Raw genomic sequence first — 18583 nt, 5'->3', positions numbered from 1 at the left:
CTTTGTCAAAACTTCATCGTATATGTTTTGTCAAGACTTCATCGTAAAGACTTTGTCAAGACTTCTTCGTAAAGACTTTGTCAAGACTTCTTCGTAAATGTTTTGTCAAGACTTCATCGTCAATGTTTTGTCATGACTTCATCGTATATGTTTTGTCAAAACTTCATCGTATATGTTTTGTCAAGACTTCTTCGTATATGTTTTGTCATGACTTCATCGTATATGTTTTGTCATGACTTCATCGTATATGTTTTGTCAAAACTTCATCGTATATGTTTTGTCAAAACTTCATCGTATATGTTTTGTCAAAACTTCATCGTAAATGTTTTGTCAAAACTTCATCGTAAAGACTTTGTCAAGACTTCTTCGTAAAGACTTTGTCAAAACTTCATCGTAAAGACTTTGTCAAGACTTCTTCGTAAAGACTTTGTCAAGACTTCTTCGTAAATGTTTTGTCAAGACTTCATCGTCAATGTTTTGTCATGACTTCATCGTATATGTTTTGTCATGACTTCATCGTAAATGTTTTGTCAAGACTTCTTCGTATATGTTTTGTCATGACTTCATCGTATATGTTTTGTCATGACTTCATCGTATATGTTTTGTCAAAACTTCATCGTAAATGTTTTGTCAAAACTTCATCGTAAAGACTTTGTCAAGACTTCTTCGTAAAGACTTTGTCATGACTTCATCGTAAAGACTTTGTCAAAACTTCATCGTCAATGTTTTGTCATGACTTCATCGTATATGTTTTGTCAAGACTTCATCGTCAATGTTTTGTCAAGACTTCATCGTATATGTTTTGTCAAGACTTCATCGTATATGTTTTGTCAAGACTTCACCTCTTGAATTTTCATGATTTCATCGTAAAGACTTTGTCATGACTTCTTCGTCAATGTTTTGTCAAGACTTCACCTCTTGAATTTTCATGATTTCATCGTAAAGACTTTGTCATGACTTCTTCGTCAATGTTTTGTCAAGACTTCATCGTAAAGACTTTGTCAAAACTTCATCGTAAAGACTTTGTCAAAACTTCATCGTAAAGACTTTGTCATGACTTCATCGTATATGTTTTGTCAAGACTTCATCGTCAATGTTTTGTCATGACTTCATCGTATATGTTTTGTCAAGACTTCATCGTCAATGTTTTGTCATGACTTCATCGTATATGTTTTGTCATGACTTCACCTCTTGAATTTTCATGATTTCATCGTAAAGACTTTGTCATGACTTCTTCGTCAATGTTTTGTCAAGACTTCATCGTAAAGACTTTGTCAAAACTTCATCGTAAAGACTTTGTCAAAACTTCATCGTAAAGACTTTGTCATGACTTCATCGTATATGTTTTGTCAAGACTTCACCTCTTGAATTTTCATGATTTCATCGTAAAGACTTTGTCATGACTTCACCTCTTGAATTTTCATGATTTCATCGTAAAGACTTTGTCATGACTTCTTCGTCAATGTTTTGTCAAGACTTCATCGTAAAGACTTTGTCAAAACTTCATCGTAAAGACTTTGTCAAAACTTCATCGTAAAGACTTTGTCATGACTTCATCGTATATGTTTTGTCAAGACTTCATCGTAAAGACTTTGTCATGAACTTCATCGTATATGTTTTGTCATGACTTCATCGTAAAGACTTTGTCAAGACTTCATCGTAAAGACTTTGTCAAAACTTCATCGTATATGTTTTGTCAAGACTTCACCTCTTGAATTTTCATGATTTCATCGTATATGTTTTGTCAAAACTTCTTCGTATATGTTTTGTCAAGACTTCTTCGTAAATGTTTTGTCAAGACTTCATCGTATATGTTTTGTCAAGACTTCATCGTAAAGACTTTGTCATGACTTCATCGTATATGTTTTGTCAAGACTTCATCGTAAAGACTTTGTCATGACTTCATCGTATATGTTTTGTCAAAACTTCATCGTATATGTTTTGTCAAAACTTCTTCGTAAAGACTTTGTCAAAACTTCATCGTCAATGTTTTGTCATGACTTCATCGTATATGTTTTGTCAAAACTTCATCGTCAATGTTTTGTCAAGACTTCATCGTATATGTTTTGTCAAGACTTCATCGTAAAGACTTTGTCATGACTTCATCGTATATGTTTTGTCATGACTTCATCGTAAAGACTTTGTCATGACTTCATCGTAAAGACTTTGTCATGACTTCATCGTAAAGACTTTGTCATGACTTCTTCGTAAAGACTTTGTCATGACTTCATCGTATATGTTTTGTCAAGACTTCATCGTCAATGTTTTGTCATGACTTCATCGTATATGTTTTGTCAAGACTTCACCTCTTGAATTTTCATGATTTCATCGTAAAGACTTTGTCATGACTTCACCTCTTGAATTTTCATGATTTCATCGTAAAGACTTTGTCATGACTTCTTCGTCAATGTTTTGTCAAGACTTCATCGTAAAGACTTTGTCAAAACTTCATCGTAAAGACTTTGTCAAAACTTCATCGTAAAGACTTTGTCATGACTTCATCGTATATGTTTTGTCAAAACTTCATCGTATATGTTTTGTCAAAACTTCTTCGTAAAGACTTTGTCAAAACTTCATCGTCAATGTTTTGTCATGACTTCATCGTATATGTTTTGTCAAAACTTCATCGTCAATGTTTTGTCAAGACTTCATCGTATATGTTTTGTCAAGACTTCATCGTAAAGACTTTGTCATGACTTCATCGTATATGTTTTGTCAAGACTTCATCGTAAAGACTTTGTCATGACTTCATCGTATATGTTTTGTCATGACTTCATCGTAAAGACTTTGTCAAAACTTCATCGTAAAGACTTTGTCATGACTTCATCGTATATGTTTTGTCAAGACTTCATCGTCAATGTTTTGTCATGACTTCATCGTATATGTTTTGTCAAGACTTCACCTCTTGAATTTTCATGATTTCATCGTAAAGACTTTGTCATGACTTCACCTCTTGAATTTTCATGATTTCATCGTAAAGACTTTGTCATGACTTCTTCGTCAATGTTTTGTCAAGACTTCATCGTAAAGACTTTGTCAAAACTTCATCGTAAAGACTTTGTCAAAACTTCATCGTAAAGACTTTGTCATGACTTCATCGTATATGTTTTGTCAAGACTTCATCGTAAAGACTTTGTCATGACTTCATCGTATATGTTTTGTCATGACTTCATCGTAAAGACTTTGTCAAGACTTCATCGTAAAGACTTTGTCAAAACTTCATCGTATATGTTTTGTCAAGACTTCACCTCTTGAATTTTCATGATTTCATCGTATATGTTTTGTCAAAACTTCTTCGTATATGTTTTGTCAAGACTTCTTCGTAAATGTTTTGTCAAGACTTCATCGTATATGTTTTGTCAAGACTTCATCGTAAAGACTTTGTCATGACTTCATCGTATATGTTTTGTCATGACTTCATCGTAAAGACTTTGTCATGACTTCATCGTATATGTTTTGTCATGACTTCATCGTAAAGACTTTGTCATGACTTCATCGTAAAGACTTTGTCATGACTTCATCGTAAAGACTTTGTCATGACTTCTTCGTAAAGACTTTGTCAAAACTTCATCGTATATGTTTTGTCATGACTTCATCGTAAAGACTTTGTCATGACTTCTTCGTAAAGACTTTGTCAAAACTTCATCGTCAATGTTTTGTCAAGACTTCATCGTCAATGTTTTGTCAAGACTTCATCGTCAATGTTTTGTCAAGACTTCATCGTAAAGACTTTGTCAAGACTTCATCGTCAATGTTTTGTCAAGACTTCATCGTAAAGACTTTGTCAAGACTTCATCGTATATGTTTTGTCAAAACTTCATCGTAAAGACTTTGTCATGACTTCATCGTATATGTTTTGTCAAGACTTCATCGTAAAGACTTTGTCATGACTTCATCGTCAATGTTTTGTCATGACTTCATCGTAAAGACTTTGTCATGACTTCTTCGTAAAGACTTTGTCATGACTTCTTCGTAAAGACTTTGTCAACAACCCATACCAGCTAATGAAGGTTGACTTGGTTTAGTTTGGAAACTAAACTTTGGTTTTGGTTTATAGGACCTCTCTCATATTCTATCTTGTCATATCTAAACTCATAGTCATGTATGTCCTCTAACCATCTCATAACGGTTTCCAAACCACTTTTATCGGATGTAAAGTAAAAGCATGGATGGTTATGTAAAACGTCTAAAGTTTCTAAAGAGTCTCTCAAAGTATACTTCCTTGGAACGCCCGTAACTTTTCCTGTAGCGACGATAGACCCTTACTTGTCCGGACAAAGTTATACTATTTTGAGTCCTCTACAAAAAAGTCAACAGCGACGACTCTCAAAAAATTTTATGGGCTAGAAGGGGCGCAGCCCCTGGGAAGCCCCCTATACCCAAAAAAAACCTCATTTTATACTAAACATCTTCAGGGGCTAGAGGGCACGAAGTGCCTGGAGGCCCCACTACCTTTTTTTTTTTTTTTTTTTTTTTTTATACTTTGTCTAGAGAATTAAATTTGTGCTATCTAATTGTCAATTCTTTGAATTTTTTTTTAATGCAAGATATCCCGGCATTGGCCTCAATGAATATAAACTACATGCATCATAATATTAGTTTGTAATAGCATAAAAGCGAAATTCCTAATTTCTTCTCAAATAAATTCCTAAAAAAACATCAGAATTAATAATTGGAAATAGGTCAAAAAAATTCCTAATATAAAACTTATACTTAAGATAAAATCAAAATTCGAAAATATCTATTTTTCAAAACACGCATCCAAAAGCGAAAAAATTCGAAAAAAATCATGTTCTTATAAAACTCACCGATTTTGCAATTTTTATCCGATTTGAAGTATAGATCCAAGGTGATGTGATTTTTGCATCCCTGGGATGGACGATACACCCAAAGTGTCACCTTTTTGGGATAACATGAATTTTAAATATCATGAGAGTTCTGCAAACCATATGCACAATATCTATTCAGCCTGACTTCTTGTATATATGAGTTAGACTTCTTAAATATTGTGCTTGGGGCGATATAAGTATTTCCGAGATTACCATCGTGCTCTATAGTATGCTACTTCTCCCTGGTTCTAGCTCAGTTCCAAGGATATTGGCGTTCAAGGATTTGGCAAGGTCCTTCCGAAGTCTCTCATTCGATGAGAGATTTCGGAAGAATCTTGCCTTAAAGTACTCCAACTCTTGTTCTTTTGTTCCTAAATAGTGAGAAAAGTTATTTGACTACTTAAGGTAGAGATTATCCGAGGTCCCTCATTTGATGAGAGGCCTTGGATAATCTCTGCTTTAAAATTGTACACTTGTAGTCCATGAGTGTGTAAGTATACATTGATAGGACAGCTTTCTTCTGAAGTCTTAGATTTGATGAGAACCTCAGAAGAAAACTGTCATATTTTATAGTAAAAGGAGTTTCAGGAGCTCCAAAGCTCCCTTTCGTAAGGATTAGGAGCTTTGGAGCTCCTGGTTCGTAGATGTGTTTCGCATCTTTCATCAGCAAAGGACATTTACCATCTGGGACTCTGTTGATGGAGACTCAGGAGCTCCAAAGCTCCCTTTAGTAAGGATTAGAAGCTTTGAAGCTCCTGGTTCGTAGACGTGTTTCGCATCTTTCATCAGAAGAGGCCCAAATGGTAAATAGCCTCTGCTGATGAGCTTCAGGAGCTCCAAGACTCCCTCTCGTAACGATTAGGAGCTTTGTAGCTCCTGAAGGTAAGGTAGGATTGCTCTGATCTCTAATCAGTAGATGCCATGCCTCATTATGAACTCTACTGACAAGAGATCAAGAGCTCCAAGGACTCCTTTTTTAGTTAGTGGCGTTCTCACCATTTAGTAGGATTGCTGATCCTACTAATGAAGTGATCACTTAGTATACGTTTTGAATAAATTGAATTTTTTTTAGAATTTAGTATTTTTTATAGACATCACATGTATATTATAAATACATAAATATATTCTTTAATTCAAAAAATTCAATTCGGTTTTGGGATGGGCATCCCAGCCCCAAGTATTCAATTTTATTCAATTTTTTAAGAATTTTGGGTTGGGATGCCCAGACCAAAACAAGCTTTATATTTTGATGTGTAGATACGTATGTGTGCATCATTGTTGTGTTATATATTATGTTTTTAATGAAAAAAAATCTGATTCAAAAAAAATTATCACTAATTAGTTGATAATATAAAGAAAAAATAGATAAATTGTATGTTTTGAGAGTATTTATCCACATTCACTCATATGAATTTCATTAAATAGTGTCTTTTTACTCCCAAATTTATTTTGAATTATTGAAATCAAAGAAAAAAAATCAGAAAAATTTCTCGAAATTTTTATTTTCAAAAAAAATTTGGATTTTATATTGAAAACTGACACTGGGAGGACGATAGGGCTGGGATTGGAGATACCCCGCTCACTTGGGAAAAATACGGATCTATAATTTGAAGTGATAGAATATATTACCATCTTACAAAAACATATACTTCATTATTCCATTCACAAAATATTAATCAGAACACTAGGAAAAGTGGATTTTCGAAAAAAGACGATAATGATTATTTGCAAATCGCCTCTCAATTTTGAGAGACTTTCAATTTTTACAGTGGACCCTTAAGGGTGCACACGAGAGGATCATGTAAACTTCAGAATTTAGAACCTTATTTTTAGGCATTAGGGAAAACCGCAACCACTTTTTTTAATCACGATTTAAATATATAAATCGCGATTTTTTAGAAAAATCGCGACTTTTTTAAAATCGCGTTTTTTAATAAATTGCGATTTTATTGTGGTCGCGATTTTTCAAAAAAATCGCGATTTATATGGAAAATCGCGTTATTGGTTCAATCTAAAGATCATTATTTAAAAAGTGAACTAAAAAATATAAATATAAGAATAAAATAAAAATTGTAATAAGAATGTTATAAAAAGTTTTTTAGATTTGAGTTGCCGATAGGCTTGAGCAAATGTATTTTTATTGCTAAAGGTTTTTTGTTAGATTTATGTAATATTTTTTTAGTTAAAGGTAAATTATGATTAATTAGTGCAGTAAAGTAAGACTTCAAGAATTTTGACCAGTAAAGTGGGATTGAGGTATTTGTTATCGAGATTGTTTGATTTTAGATCTCTGATTTCGGCAAGTATGCAGAAAAACCATATTGTGAGCAGTCTAAAATGGATAAACAGCCATTCTAGATTCAAAAAATCTTTGTGAATTGCTTTGTTATTGAATTTAATTGCGACCTTTTCGCTTAATGAGGTCCAAAATCATGGTTCCGATTTGTTCTATGTTCGCGATTGATAAAGAAAATCGCGTTTAATTTTGATCACAATTTTCCATAAAAATCGCGATTTTTTTGAAAAATCGCGACCACAATAAAATCGCAATTTATTAAAAAACGCGATTTTAAAAAAGTCGCGATTTTTCTAAAAAATCGCGATTTATATATTTAAATCGTGATTAAAAAAAGTGGTTGCGGTTTTCCCTATTATCTTGGCTACCTATTTAGGCTCGAAAAGCAAAAAATATCAAAAAATACAACTTGACTCCATTCTGACCCTTTCATGGAGGTAGTTTTTATCCGCTAGTATTTTCCCTTTGAATCTCTTTACAATTCGAAATCAAATTCAAACCTCAGTAGAAGAAAGGAAGAATCGACTTACTACGGTTGTAATACGAATAAATACATATATTTAATTATTTTTATTTACATAATAATTGTTTGAAGCTCATATTCCATCAAATTTTTAAATAAAAACATTAAAATGTTGAAAATGTTCATATATTTTAATAGGGTTTTGGCACTTTATTGAGGAATTACTACATACATAGTCGAACTGAACTTGATATTTTGAAATTTAAATTATTTATCAAAATTAAAATTTAACTTGAGATTTATAATTATTTAGTCATATTTTGCATAATTCTATGTAGATTTTGTAAAAAATCAAGAAAGAAAAATTTTAACGTGCTTTATTTTTTCTTTTTTATAATAATATATATTATTATATAATTAACATATTCATAATGTTTCACCCTTTCAAAAATATAATCCTCCTCCTCTCAAATAAACGTACATACGGGTGGCCTCTTTTTTTCAAAAAATTAAAATTTGAAATTTTGGGCTCAAATATTAGAGATTTTTTTCAACCTTCAACGATATATGTTGTCTATATCAGACCTCCTTTCTTTTTGATACTTAACATTGTTCCTAAATCTTAGCCGTTAAGGCTGTTCTGAAAATATTTTTTTTTCGAAAAAATTCGAAAAAAATTCTTAAAATTCAAAAATCCCTTAATTCCTGAGGATTTTGGAAAAAAAGTTTTTACATGAACATGTGTATATTATATGAAGTATATTGATAAGGTAAAAATCAAATTTTATTGCATATTCATCGAGAAAATAAACTAACAAATCCCTCAAAATTGAGAGGGTAATCCTCCTCCTCTCAAATAAACGTACATATGGGTGCACCCTTAAACTGATATAAAAAAATTAAGCGTGAATAGGTAAGAGAGGATGATATTTTCATTTAAATTTCCCATAATGAAACATTGTTACGAATAGGACAATTGAATAAGGAATTTTTTGTGATAAGAGAGTGATATCAGTTTTAAAAAACATTTATTTTGCAAGATATTGTAATAAGATAAAAACGGGAAGAGTAGAAATCATTAGATTACAAAAGTAAGGGAATTTATGGAAATAAAGAGATATGAAATTTAGAATATTAGAATTGTTTTATAGAAATAACATTTAATTAATAAAGTTAAACAATGGAAAGTTTTTTAGAATCATTTGTGATTCTTCTCAAAGTTGCATCAAAGACAGCCATTGATAGACAATGTTTGTCCTTGTGTACAACATTCACTTGTATACAAAACAATAACAAGTGTTTGTTGTTCACTGAGCAACTTTGAGAAGAAATCATTTGTGATTCTTCTCAAAGTTGCATCAAAGACAGCCATTGATAGACAATGTTTGTCCTTGTGTACAACATTCACTTGTATACAAAACAATAACAAGTGTTTGTTGTTCACTGAGCAACTTTGAGAAGAATCATTTGTGATTCTTCTCAAAGTTGCATCAAAGACAGCCATTGATAGACAATGGTTATCTATTTGTTCAATAAATACGTGTTATTTATGACGCAATCATCCACAATCTTCTTCTGATTGTCTGACTTTTGTCAACAAAGTGCAACAGTGCACTGTTATTGTGTGCTATGTGTCATTCTGGGAGACATTGTCTATGCACATCTCCCAGAATGACACATTCATCCACAATCTTCTTCTGATTGTCTGACTTTTGTCAACAAAGTGCAACAGTGCACTGTTATTGTGTGCTATGTGTCATTCTGGGAGACATTGTCTATGCAAGTCTCCCAGAACGACACTTACTTCTCAAATTTTCTTAAACTTTATTAAAACTCATTATAAATATAATTTTTATCTTATCATCATTTTTTCCGATTACACGTATTGAATCCCAACCTACTGAAACACTTATTCCTTACAAACATTCGCAAATTTTTCTAATCTATGTTTTTTCAATAATTATCCTTTACCTTCATAACAACATTTAAATATTCCTAATGAAATTTAATGTTTTCATATTAAATACTTAATCACACAAAAATTATATTATCAAATTTTTATATCATTCTTATATTCCAAATTATATTGCTTACTATGCAAGCTAACTATAATATAGGGTGATAGCCATATTGAACTTTGATCAAATACTCCGTCGTCCGTTAAAAATTAAGATGCGTTTAAAAAATCGCAAAAAATTCTTTTGTTTTATTTTTAATTTTTCAACCGACAAAACTTTTTAGAAAAACTCCAAATTCCAAGAAATGCTTAGATTCAATATGAAGAACATATTCATACAGTCATTTCGGTTCAAATTTCAATTTTCAAATCGAACAAAGCTGCAAATTTGAATACTTTACAAAATTTTCAAACGTCTTTTCCCGAATGAATATTGAGTTTCAATCCAGACAAGCCATAGCAAAATTGATCCTTATGATCCACTCTATCATTTTGTGGTTTGGGTGGTTGCTCAGTGAACAACAAACACTTGTTATTGTTTTGTATACAAGTGAATGTTGTACACAAGGACAAACATTGTCTATCAATGGCTGTCTTTGATGCAACTTTGAGAAGAATCACAAATGATTCTTCTCAAAGTTGCTCAGTGAACAACAAACACTTGTTATTGTTTTGTATACAAGTGAATGTTGTACACAAGGACAAACATTGTCTATCAATGGCTGTCTTTGATGCAACTTTGAGAAGAATCACAAATGATTCTATTCTAAATTCAATTATCTTCAAAAGTAACGTGTTCATTTATGTTCCTTAGTTAATACCAATAAACAAATTTTTACTCTAATAATCCTTTTTTTTATTATTATTATTTAATTTCTCAAAATACAATACCCTTATTCTAAACATTACCTTATTAGCTCTATTATTACTCATTTATTCTTATTTTTTTTGTCACTTTTGTAAATATGACATCTGATTCCCTTGCCCATAATATCTCCTCAATAAGAGACCTTGTTGAATTGGAGGAACCATTAAAGATCAAACATATTGATATGTCTCCTGAATACCATCATAAAATTAAGAAAAATTATTCAATTGAAAAACTAGAAAAGGTTAAACGTAGTTTTATCAATATAATAAATATGAGGAAACAACATCTATTTAAAAAAGAAATACCCATGGTCGAATTTTTACAAAGATCAAAAACTTTTTCAGTAGCAAGAATTATATGGTGGTTCATCGAAGATGATGATTCATACGAAATGAATCAATCACTATTTTATACATTTTTAAACTTAGATCAATCATTTCTTGCCGAAAGTGGTATTCTAATTAATATTCTCAAAAACTTTGAAGGGTATTGTTTAAACAAGAAACATTTTTTATCGATATTATGATTTATTGGGAACTAAACAGAGATATTCCACTACAAGATCCTTATGAAAATGATGTATATTTCTTTTTTATGAAAGTTTTTGCTCATCACATGGTATGGTTAGATACAAATTCTTTAAAGAGTATTTGTGAAATTTTAGAGCGTTATATTCAACAAAAATTTGTTCCTGAACCGTTACTCGATGAATTAGAAGATTCAATTATAAATGATTACGATCTTATTCAACTCATGCAAGATACATGTCCTTTACTTTACAGATGGTTTGATGATTATTTTTCCAAAAATATCAAAGAACCAATTTGATGCTGTTGTTCTACATGATATTCAATTTAATGTTATTTTAAAATTTAAAGATTAAACTGAATTATTGTGAATATAGGTGAGTTTCAATAATTTTGCATAAGATATATTGAATGCCCTTGATATGCGGTTATATTACAGAATAATAAAATATAAAATAATAAATGTATGGTATAAATATGAAAGGCTTAGTTGATCAAACGAAATGAAGATGTAAATTAATTTCAAAAATCTTCACAAAGAAGGTCTGTGCGATTTTTTAGAAACATTAATTGGATGACAATGCAGGATTCGTATTAAGAAATCATAATAAAAAAATCAGATTCATGAAAAGTGACATAAATTTCAAATATCAGATCCTAACAATACCCAACAAGAACTTTTAAATATTCTTGATGGATTGAAGCGATATGATGTAAAGCGATATTATCGGAACCCTGCTTGTATACCAGATGAACAATTGGAAAAAAATCTTAATTTTTTAAAGTATATGATCGATAAAGAGACATTTCTTAAAAATTCAGCAATAGCAAAGCAAACAAGAATCCCTGTTTACACAATTAGGAACTGGATTAAAAACTTAATGCAAGACCCCAACTATAATCCAAAATTATTTTTATTTACAAGCTGTTACAACAAATCATGGCGAAAGTTATAAAACCTATACAAGGTATTTATGTGGAAAAAAGTTTGTGTCATATCAGAAGATATATTTGAGTCCTAATTCAATTTCAGATCCTAAACTGCAAATTCAAGATGATTATGATGCCAAAAGGTCTCAACTGTGCTTATATTTTTGCTTCAAAAGTAAGCATAATGAAAATATTGAACAAAATCATGATAATTCTAATCAAGATACCAATGCAAATAATCACAATGATGCAGATGAAGTCAAAGATTCAGGTGATAACAATGATGCAGATGATAACAACGATGAAGATGATAGCAACGATGAAGATGAAGGTAATTATTCAGATACTGATGACTATAATGACATGGATGCAGAAATAAATGATGATATTAATAGTGAAATCGGAGATGAAAGACCTTATAATGAAATGAATTCAGAAAACGCAACTGAAGTTAATGAAATACAGCTAAATGATATGCTAAATAACCTTCCAAAATTACATTTTGACCATTTAAATAGGAGTCCTTGCTACTTTTCCGATCAGGAACTTCAAGAGATCCTAAACTTTTTAATTAGAAATAATAATGTGCCTCAACAAACTAAAATTTTATATTCAGCAATAGCCAAAAAACTTCAACTAGGATATTGGACAATATACAGGTGGAGCAAAAAACTTTTGCAAGATCGTGAGTACAATCCAAAAATTAATATACGCTCTAAACAAAAAATGACACCTGAATTAGAGTCAATAATTTTATTTATCATTCAATATCATTATATAGAAGAAGGGTTTTACATAAATAGTTTTATACTCAAAAACATTGCATTAAGATGCTCGATAGAATTTGAGGATTTGATGCTCAAAGATGGATTCACAGCATCAGATCAATGGTGTCGTACATTTAGAAATAAATTTGATATTGTTTTTCGGGCAATGCACGCAAACAGAGGCTGCTCACCTGATAATTTATCTGAGGAAGAAATTAAAAAATTTCAAGCATTAAAGGAATCTTTGATAATCCAGCACTCTGAAGATCCTTATATTTCCCACCTAATCAATATGGATGAAACAAAATGGTGGGAACACCCGAAATTTGGGTTAACCTTTGCGTTTAAAGGAGCAAAAAGAGTAGTTTATAAAAAATTTGATGAAAAAGCCTGTCTCACAGCAATAGCAACAGTTACTTCAAAAGGAAATAAACTTCCATTGGTTCTTTTGGTAGAAACAGAAAACGAAATGAATAATATTAAAAAGGCTTTTCCCACAGTCAATGTTTTTTATTCATCATCAGGTTGGTCAGATGAGAATTCAATGACTAAATATCTTCAAATCGTTCGCGAGTTCTATAACAAATTTTATTCACAACAAAGTATAGAAGCACAAAATTATTACAAGGAACATTATCAAATCGATTTAGTTTATGACTCTTTCCCAAGTCATGTCAGCGCAATAGAAGTTGCCAAAAAGCTCGGATTTAATATCCATTTGGTTCCGGTAGGCGCTACCGGACGTTGTCAACCTTTGGATCAAAATGTCTTCGGTGCATTGAAAGGTTTAGCAAATACCTTATACTGGAATAAGTTTCTTAAAAATCGCAACTCTCCCTTAAACAGGATTAACTCAATTAGAATATTGTATGACGCTTGGGATTTAGTAAGTGAAAAAACTATAACAATGAGATGGGAAGTTTATGACCAAATAGTAAATGAATCAAAATATGATCATACTTCAATTTTCAATGATTTAGTAAATAAATATGGCGATATATATATTAATTCCAAGTTTTTAGAACAGGATGATGAAAATACTGATAAATACATTTTAAATCCATCTAGAAATTATTCTCATCCTGTGGAGAAGATAGTTAATAATCTAATATAGGGTGTCCAAAGGTGCGTTTAGCACAGCGCTCTATATGAGACTATTAAAGGAGATATATGCTGATTATAAATATATAATAAAAAATATGAATATATGTATATGATGAGTATGTTGTATTTTGGCGCCATGCCGGGATATAAAATGAATTTTGAGACAAGAGGCGGTTTCGCGGGAAATTTTGGCGGGATTTTTTTCATTTTTTTAATGAATCATAAAGAAAACATCCTCGCTCTTGCAAAAAAATGCAAAGACTGTAAAAAAATCTACGAGACATTGGTAAAATGCTTCGGTATGGATGCTCCTAGCTATTCCACTGTAACGTATCATGTTAGGATGTATCACTTCATGAACAAAAAGGCGCCCATCATAAAAATTGACAAAAAATCGCCGGATCAAAGAAAAATCAAAGCAATTCTTCAAGCGCTAGATGAAGACCCAAGAGCATCACTCAGAAGGATAGAGGAGATGACAAAGATACCACGTACAACAGTCAGTTATTATCTGCACAATTATTTGAACTACAAACTAGCGTATACACGTTGGGTTCCGCACAACCTTAATTCAGTTCAAAAAAATCTAGAGTCCAATCTTCGAAAGAGCTCCTCTCTATATTGGGTGCGTATCAATCCAAGAAGTTTCGCTTTTTAGTAACAGGGGACGAGTCTTGGTTTCAATATGCAACAGAAGCCAAAATCATGTGGATCCCGAAGGATGAAAATCCGCAAACATTCCCGAAGAAAAAAATTGACACACCAATGATTATGTTGTCGGTTTTTTGGGGTGTGAATGGCATCATCGCAATTGATATTCTTCAAAAACCTAATACGATGAATGCTCAGTATCTAATTGACAATGTTCTTACTCAAATTATCAATTCTGATGAGTTTGAGAAATCCAAACAACAAAAACAAAAGTTTGCAATTCATTTTGATAATTCAAGAGTTCACAAAAGTCATAAGGTAATGAATTACTTGGTGGAAAACAATGTCAAAGTTGTTCCAAACCCAATTTATTCACCTGATATTGCACCCTCTGACTTTTATTTATTCGGCACGCTAAAAAAGAGAGCTGAAGGACGCGAATTCGCGAGTCCAGATGATCTTCAAAATTTTGTAAGAGAGCAATTTGAGCAATTTTCTCATGATGATTTAAAGCGTGTCTTTGAAGCCTGGATCGATCGCTGCGAACGCGTGATTGAATCCAATGGTGATTAGATTTAAATAAACTTTATATATATGTAACTTGTTTATTTCTATTCGCAGTATTCAGGTTTGTGCTAAACACACCTTTGGACACCCTATATTTATTCAAAAAACAGGGCTGATGGAAAACCATGAGACAATTCATGAATGTTGGTCTGATTTTCATGACAGACAATTGGAAATTTCAACTATTAAACTTCACGGAGAAACTTCATTAAAAACATTCATTACATTGCTTTTACTTGCTCCAAATACCTATTCAACCAATTTCTCGACTCTAACATCATGTTTATATAATCTTGTTTCTTGTTTCTATTCAGGTGCTAATTGTTCACTATTTTTAAAAGATGATGAATTATTGGATTTAAAGGAATGTTTTAAAGAGCATTTAGAATGTATGACAGGACATTGTTATGGATGTAATTTCGATTCCATTAAAAAATTCGATAAAATTATATCTCCCTCACTAATTTTAAGAAACATATTAAATCCAGAAGTTTTTGGATTTGATTTCAATGTAGGCTCTCAAACTTTTTCAGAAACTGTCTCCAGATTAAAAACAGATGAAACAATTGAAGATTTTATAAAGAATAATAATAGATATAATCCAAAAGCATTCATTATCTTTAAACTTGATCGGTACAACAACGATGAATATACGTTCCCTATGTACCTTGAATTTAAAGATGATACATTTTATTATTATTTTTATTTACAAGCTGTTACAACAAAGCATGGCGAAAGTTATAAAACCTATACAAGGTATTTATGTGGAAAAAAGTTTGTTACTTATAAAAACATATTTGTGAGACCAGATAAAACAAAGTTTGATTTGCCGAGATTAAATGATACGTATCCATCATCACATTCTTATATTGCATTATATTTTTGTTTTAAACTGCCTCACAAACAAAACGCCCAGTCAGTTTCACCTCAAACAAGAGTGCAATTACAAGCGAATCAAACCACTCAGTCAGTTTCACCTCAAACAAGAGTGCAATTACAAGCGAATCAAACCACTCAGTCAGTTTCACCTCAAACAAGAGTGCAATTACAAGCGAATCAATCGGCCCGGTCAGACCTAGATATTCGTATCAATTTATCATTCATTCGAGTTCTCGATAATTCAATAATGACTGGACTTGAGAATGATTCTTATATTTGCTTTGCAATAGCACTAATCCAGGTTCTTTTACATATAAAACCATTTATGGATATTATCGATAAAAACTTAAACAACATAATTTGTCAGCAAATCTCAAACATTGCTAAAAAAGTTAAAGCAAAACAAAAACATGCAACAGAAGAGATCACCAAAATTTTACAGCAATTTGGTATGGCTTCGACTCAAAACACTTATCAAGATACGTATGAATTCTTTTGTGAAATGATCAATTCTTTAAGTGAAATTAATGAAATTGATCACATGTTTAGAATTAACGAAGAAACAAGTGATGCATCCGTCTTTTGTGTTGAGATTTTATTAACAGTATCGAATCCGTGTTTTTGTGCAAATAATCTACAAATGCAATTATTTCCATGTATACTTACAATTTGTCTTGAATGGAATTATACTCCAGAATACAATTCGATGGACAAAATATTTCCGTATGAGATAACTAAGAATGAAGTGCATTATATTCTATTTGGTATTATAGTTCATCAAGGTGATAGAAGCCCTCATCAATTAGATGATCATTATGATTCCCATTATGTTAGTTTTATCAGACAAAAAAATGCAAATGCAAATATCCAGATTGTTAAATTTGACGATTCACGAGTAACTGTTTTGACAGAAAGAACAGCATCTCTGCAGATCACAAAGAAAGCAGGTGGAAGGTTTTTATTATTTTATTTTAAAATCGATTAGTTACCATCAATTATAGGAACGATTCTTTTAAGCAATTGAGAAGAAAAAGCGGATGTCGATTGTTATGTCGGAAAAACCTTATAGAGTTAATAAATGTTTGTTAGTATATTAGTTTATTATTATTATTAGATTATTTATAGTTGGATAGAAGATATGTTATAGGTGACGGAAAGTGAAGTGAATTGTATGATAAAAATTTTTTCAAATTCAGCCCTAAGTTCCTTGCGGGACAACAATCACTTGTTATTGTTGTCAGAACAAGTGATTGTTGCATAAAAGGCAATCATTCTATGATAATGACTGTCCTTTATGCAACTTTGTTTGAAATCTTATTTGATTCTAAAAAAAGTTGCTTAGTAAACAACAATCACTTGTTATTGTTGTCAGAACAAGTGATTGTTGCATAAAAGGCAATCATTCTATGATAATGACTGTCCTTTATGCAACTTTGTTTGAAATCTTATTTGATTCTAAAAAAAGTTGCTTAGTAAACAACAATCACTTGTTATTGTTGTCAGAACAAGTGATTGTTGCATAAAAGGCAATCATTCTATGATAATGACTGTCTTTTATGCAACTTTGTTTGAAATCTTATTTGATTCTAAAAAAAGTTGCTTAGTAAACAACAATCACTTGTTATTGTTATCACAACAAATTTTAATTACGAAAAATATATTCATAATCTTTGCATGACTATATATTCTGAATCTTTTAAATCTCTATTAATCTTTTATATTTATATTTGGTCCAATTGTAATGAACCCTCAAATATTATTACTAAATCCCTCTACTTATAATTTTTCCCTTATTTAACCATTCATTCTTCATTACAATTTTTTTAACCTCTTATTCCAATCTTAGTTTTATTCACTAACTTAAAAATATCCGAATCTTAATAATTATCATGAATGATTTCATTCCATTTTGCCTTTTTAAAAAAAAAATTGAAATTCTATTTCATTAAAACGCCATTTTTAAGCAAATTAACATCAACTACTCAACTATTAAATAGCAAACATTATTTTATTGTATTGAAATCAGATCTAAATGATTTTCAATTTTTCCAAATTCAGTTTCAAAATCGGTAAAATTGTTAAGATCTTATACAATATGCATAAGATACTATTTTCCATATCTTTTTTAAATACTTTTTTGTAATATTTGGAAGTGACCAAAATGTGCTTATGTAAACGTTTGGCTGTAGAAATTAGAGTCAATATCAGTTTTATAGAACAAATTAATATGTTTTGTATTGCTTTTCGATGTATTGCAATTCAATTACAGCCAAATCAGCTCTATTTCATTAAACTCATAGCTCAGAACATTTCGTGTAATCATGTATGCTATATCTTACTAAATAAACATCTCACATTTGACTTTATGGATAAATGATATTTTTTTCCGTTACTTGATTATAGGCTGATAAAACCACAATCATATTAAACTTCCTCCGAAATAATTAATAAAGAAAAGTTTTTTAATTTCTAAAACTCATTATGAAGTATCATATTTAATCGATTTTTTTATTTTCATTTGTTATATCTATATATCAATAGTCTATCATTCCTTCATAAATTATCAGCAAAGAAATTTCTCAAATACCATCTCTGTGAGGAGATACAATGAAATGGAGTACAGGACAAAAGTGCCCAGTGAGGTGAAGTGAAAAGTGACAGGTTTGCATGGCAGAAATGTAAACTGTCAGATTTGAATGTAAAAAATTCAAAACTTTGAGTTTTGTGAATTTTGATAATGAA

At 31.0% G+C, this 18583-nt stretch overlaps 1 protein-coding gene and 1 pseudogene across 2 annotated transcripts, besides 8 other annotated features; one reads left to right on the top strand and one right to left on the bottom strand.

Annotated features, from left to right (window-relative positions):
• Positions 1–4478: part of a mobile genetic element that runs on past the window's edge.
• Positions 4382–4478: a terminal%2Cinverted (terminal inverted repeat of Maverick-3 transposon ID:TVAGG3_0274140).
• A 359-nt stretch (positions 4479–4837) lies between these two features.
• Positions 4838–6434: a mobile genetic element.
• On the bottom strand, positions 5242–5493 carry TVAGG3_0274130 (uncharacterized protein; the record flags this gene model as incomplete). Its single annotated transcript, XM_001579751.2, has 1 exon — positions 5242–5493. One exon carries the CDS (start codon positions 5491–5493, stop codon positions 5242–5244), a length of 252 nt encoding a protein of 83 aa, XP_001579801.1.
• A 1045-nt stretch (positions 6435–7479) lies between the features above and the next one.
• Positions 7480–8468: a mobile genetic element.
• Positions 8469–13751: 5283 nt separating this feature from the next.
• Positions 13752–13779: a terminal%2Cinverted (terminal inverted repeat of Mariner transposon ID:TVAGG3_0274080).
• Positions 13752–15054: a mobile genetic element.
• TVAGG3_0274090 lies at positions 13848–14974 on the top strand (annotated as a pseudogene). Its single transcript has one exon. A coding segment is annotated over exon 1 (1127 nt).
• Positions 15027–15054: a terminal%2Cinverted (terminal inverted repeat of Mariner transposon ID:TVAGG3_0274080).
• A 3411-nt stretch (positions 15055–18465) lies between these two features.
• Positions 18466–18546: a mobile genetic element.
• Between the last annotated feature and the right edge of the window lie 37 nt (positions 18547–18583).

Source organism: Trichomonas vaginalis, chromosome V, assembly GCF_026262505.1.
Source record: "Trichomonas vaginalis G3 chromosome V, whole genome shotgun sequence".
Lineage (NCBI taxonomy): Eukaryota > Parabasalia > Trichomonadida > Trichomonadidae > Trichomonas > Trichomonas vaginalis.
The sequence above is the reverse complement of the archived record's forward strand: the minus strand, read 5'-3'. Positions and strand labels throughout refer to the sequence as shown.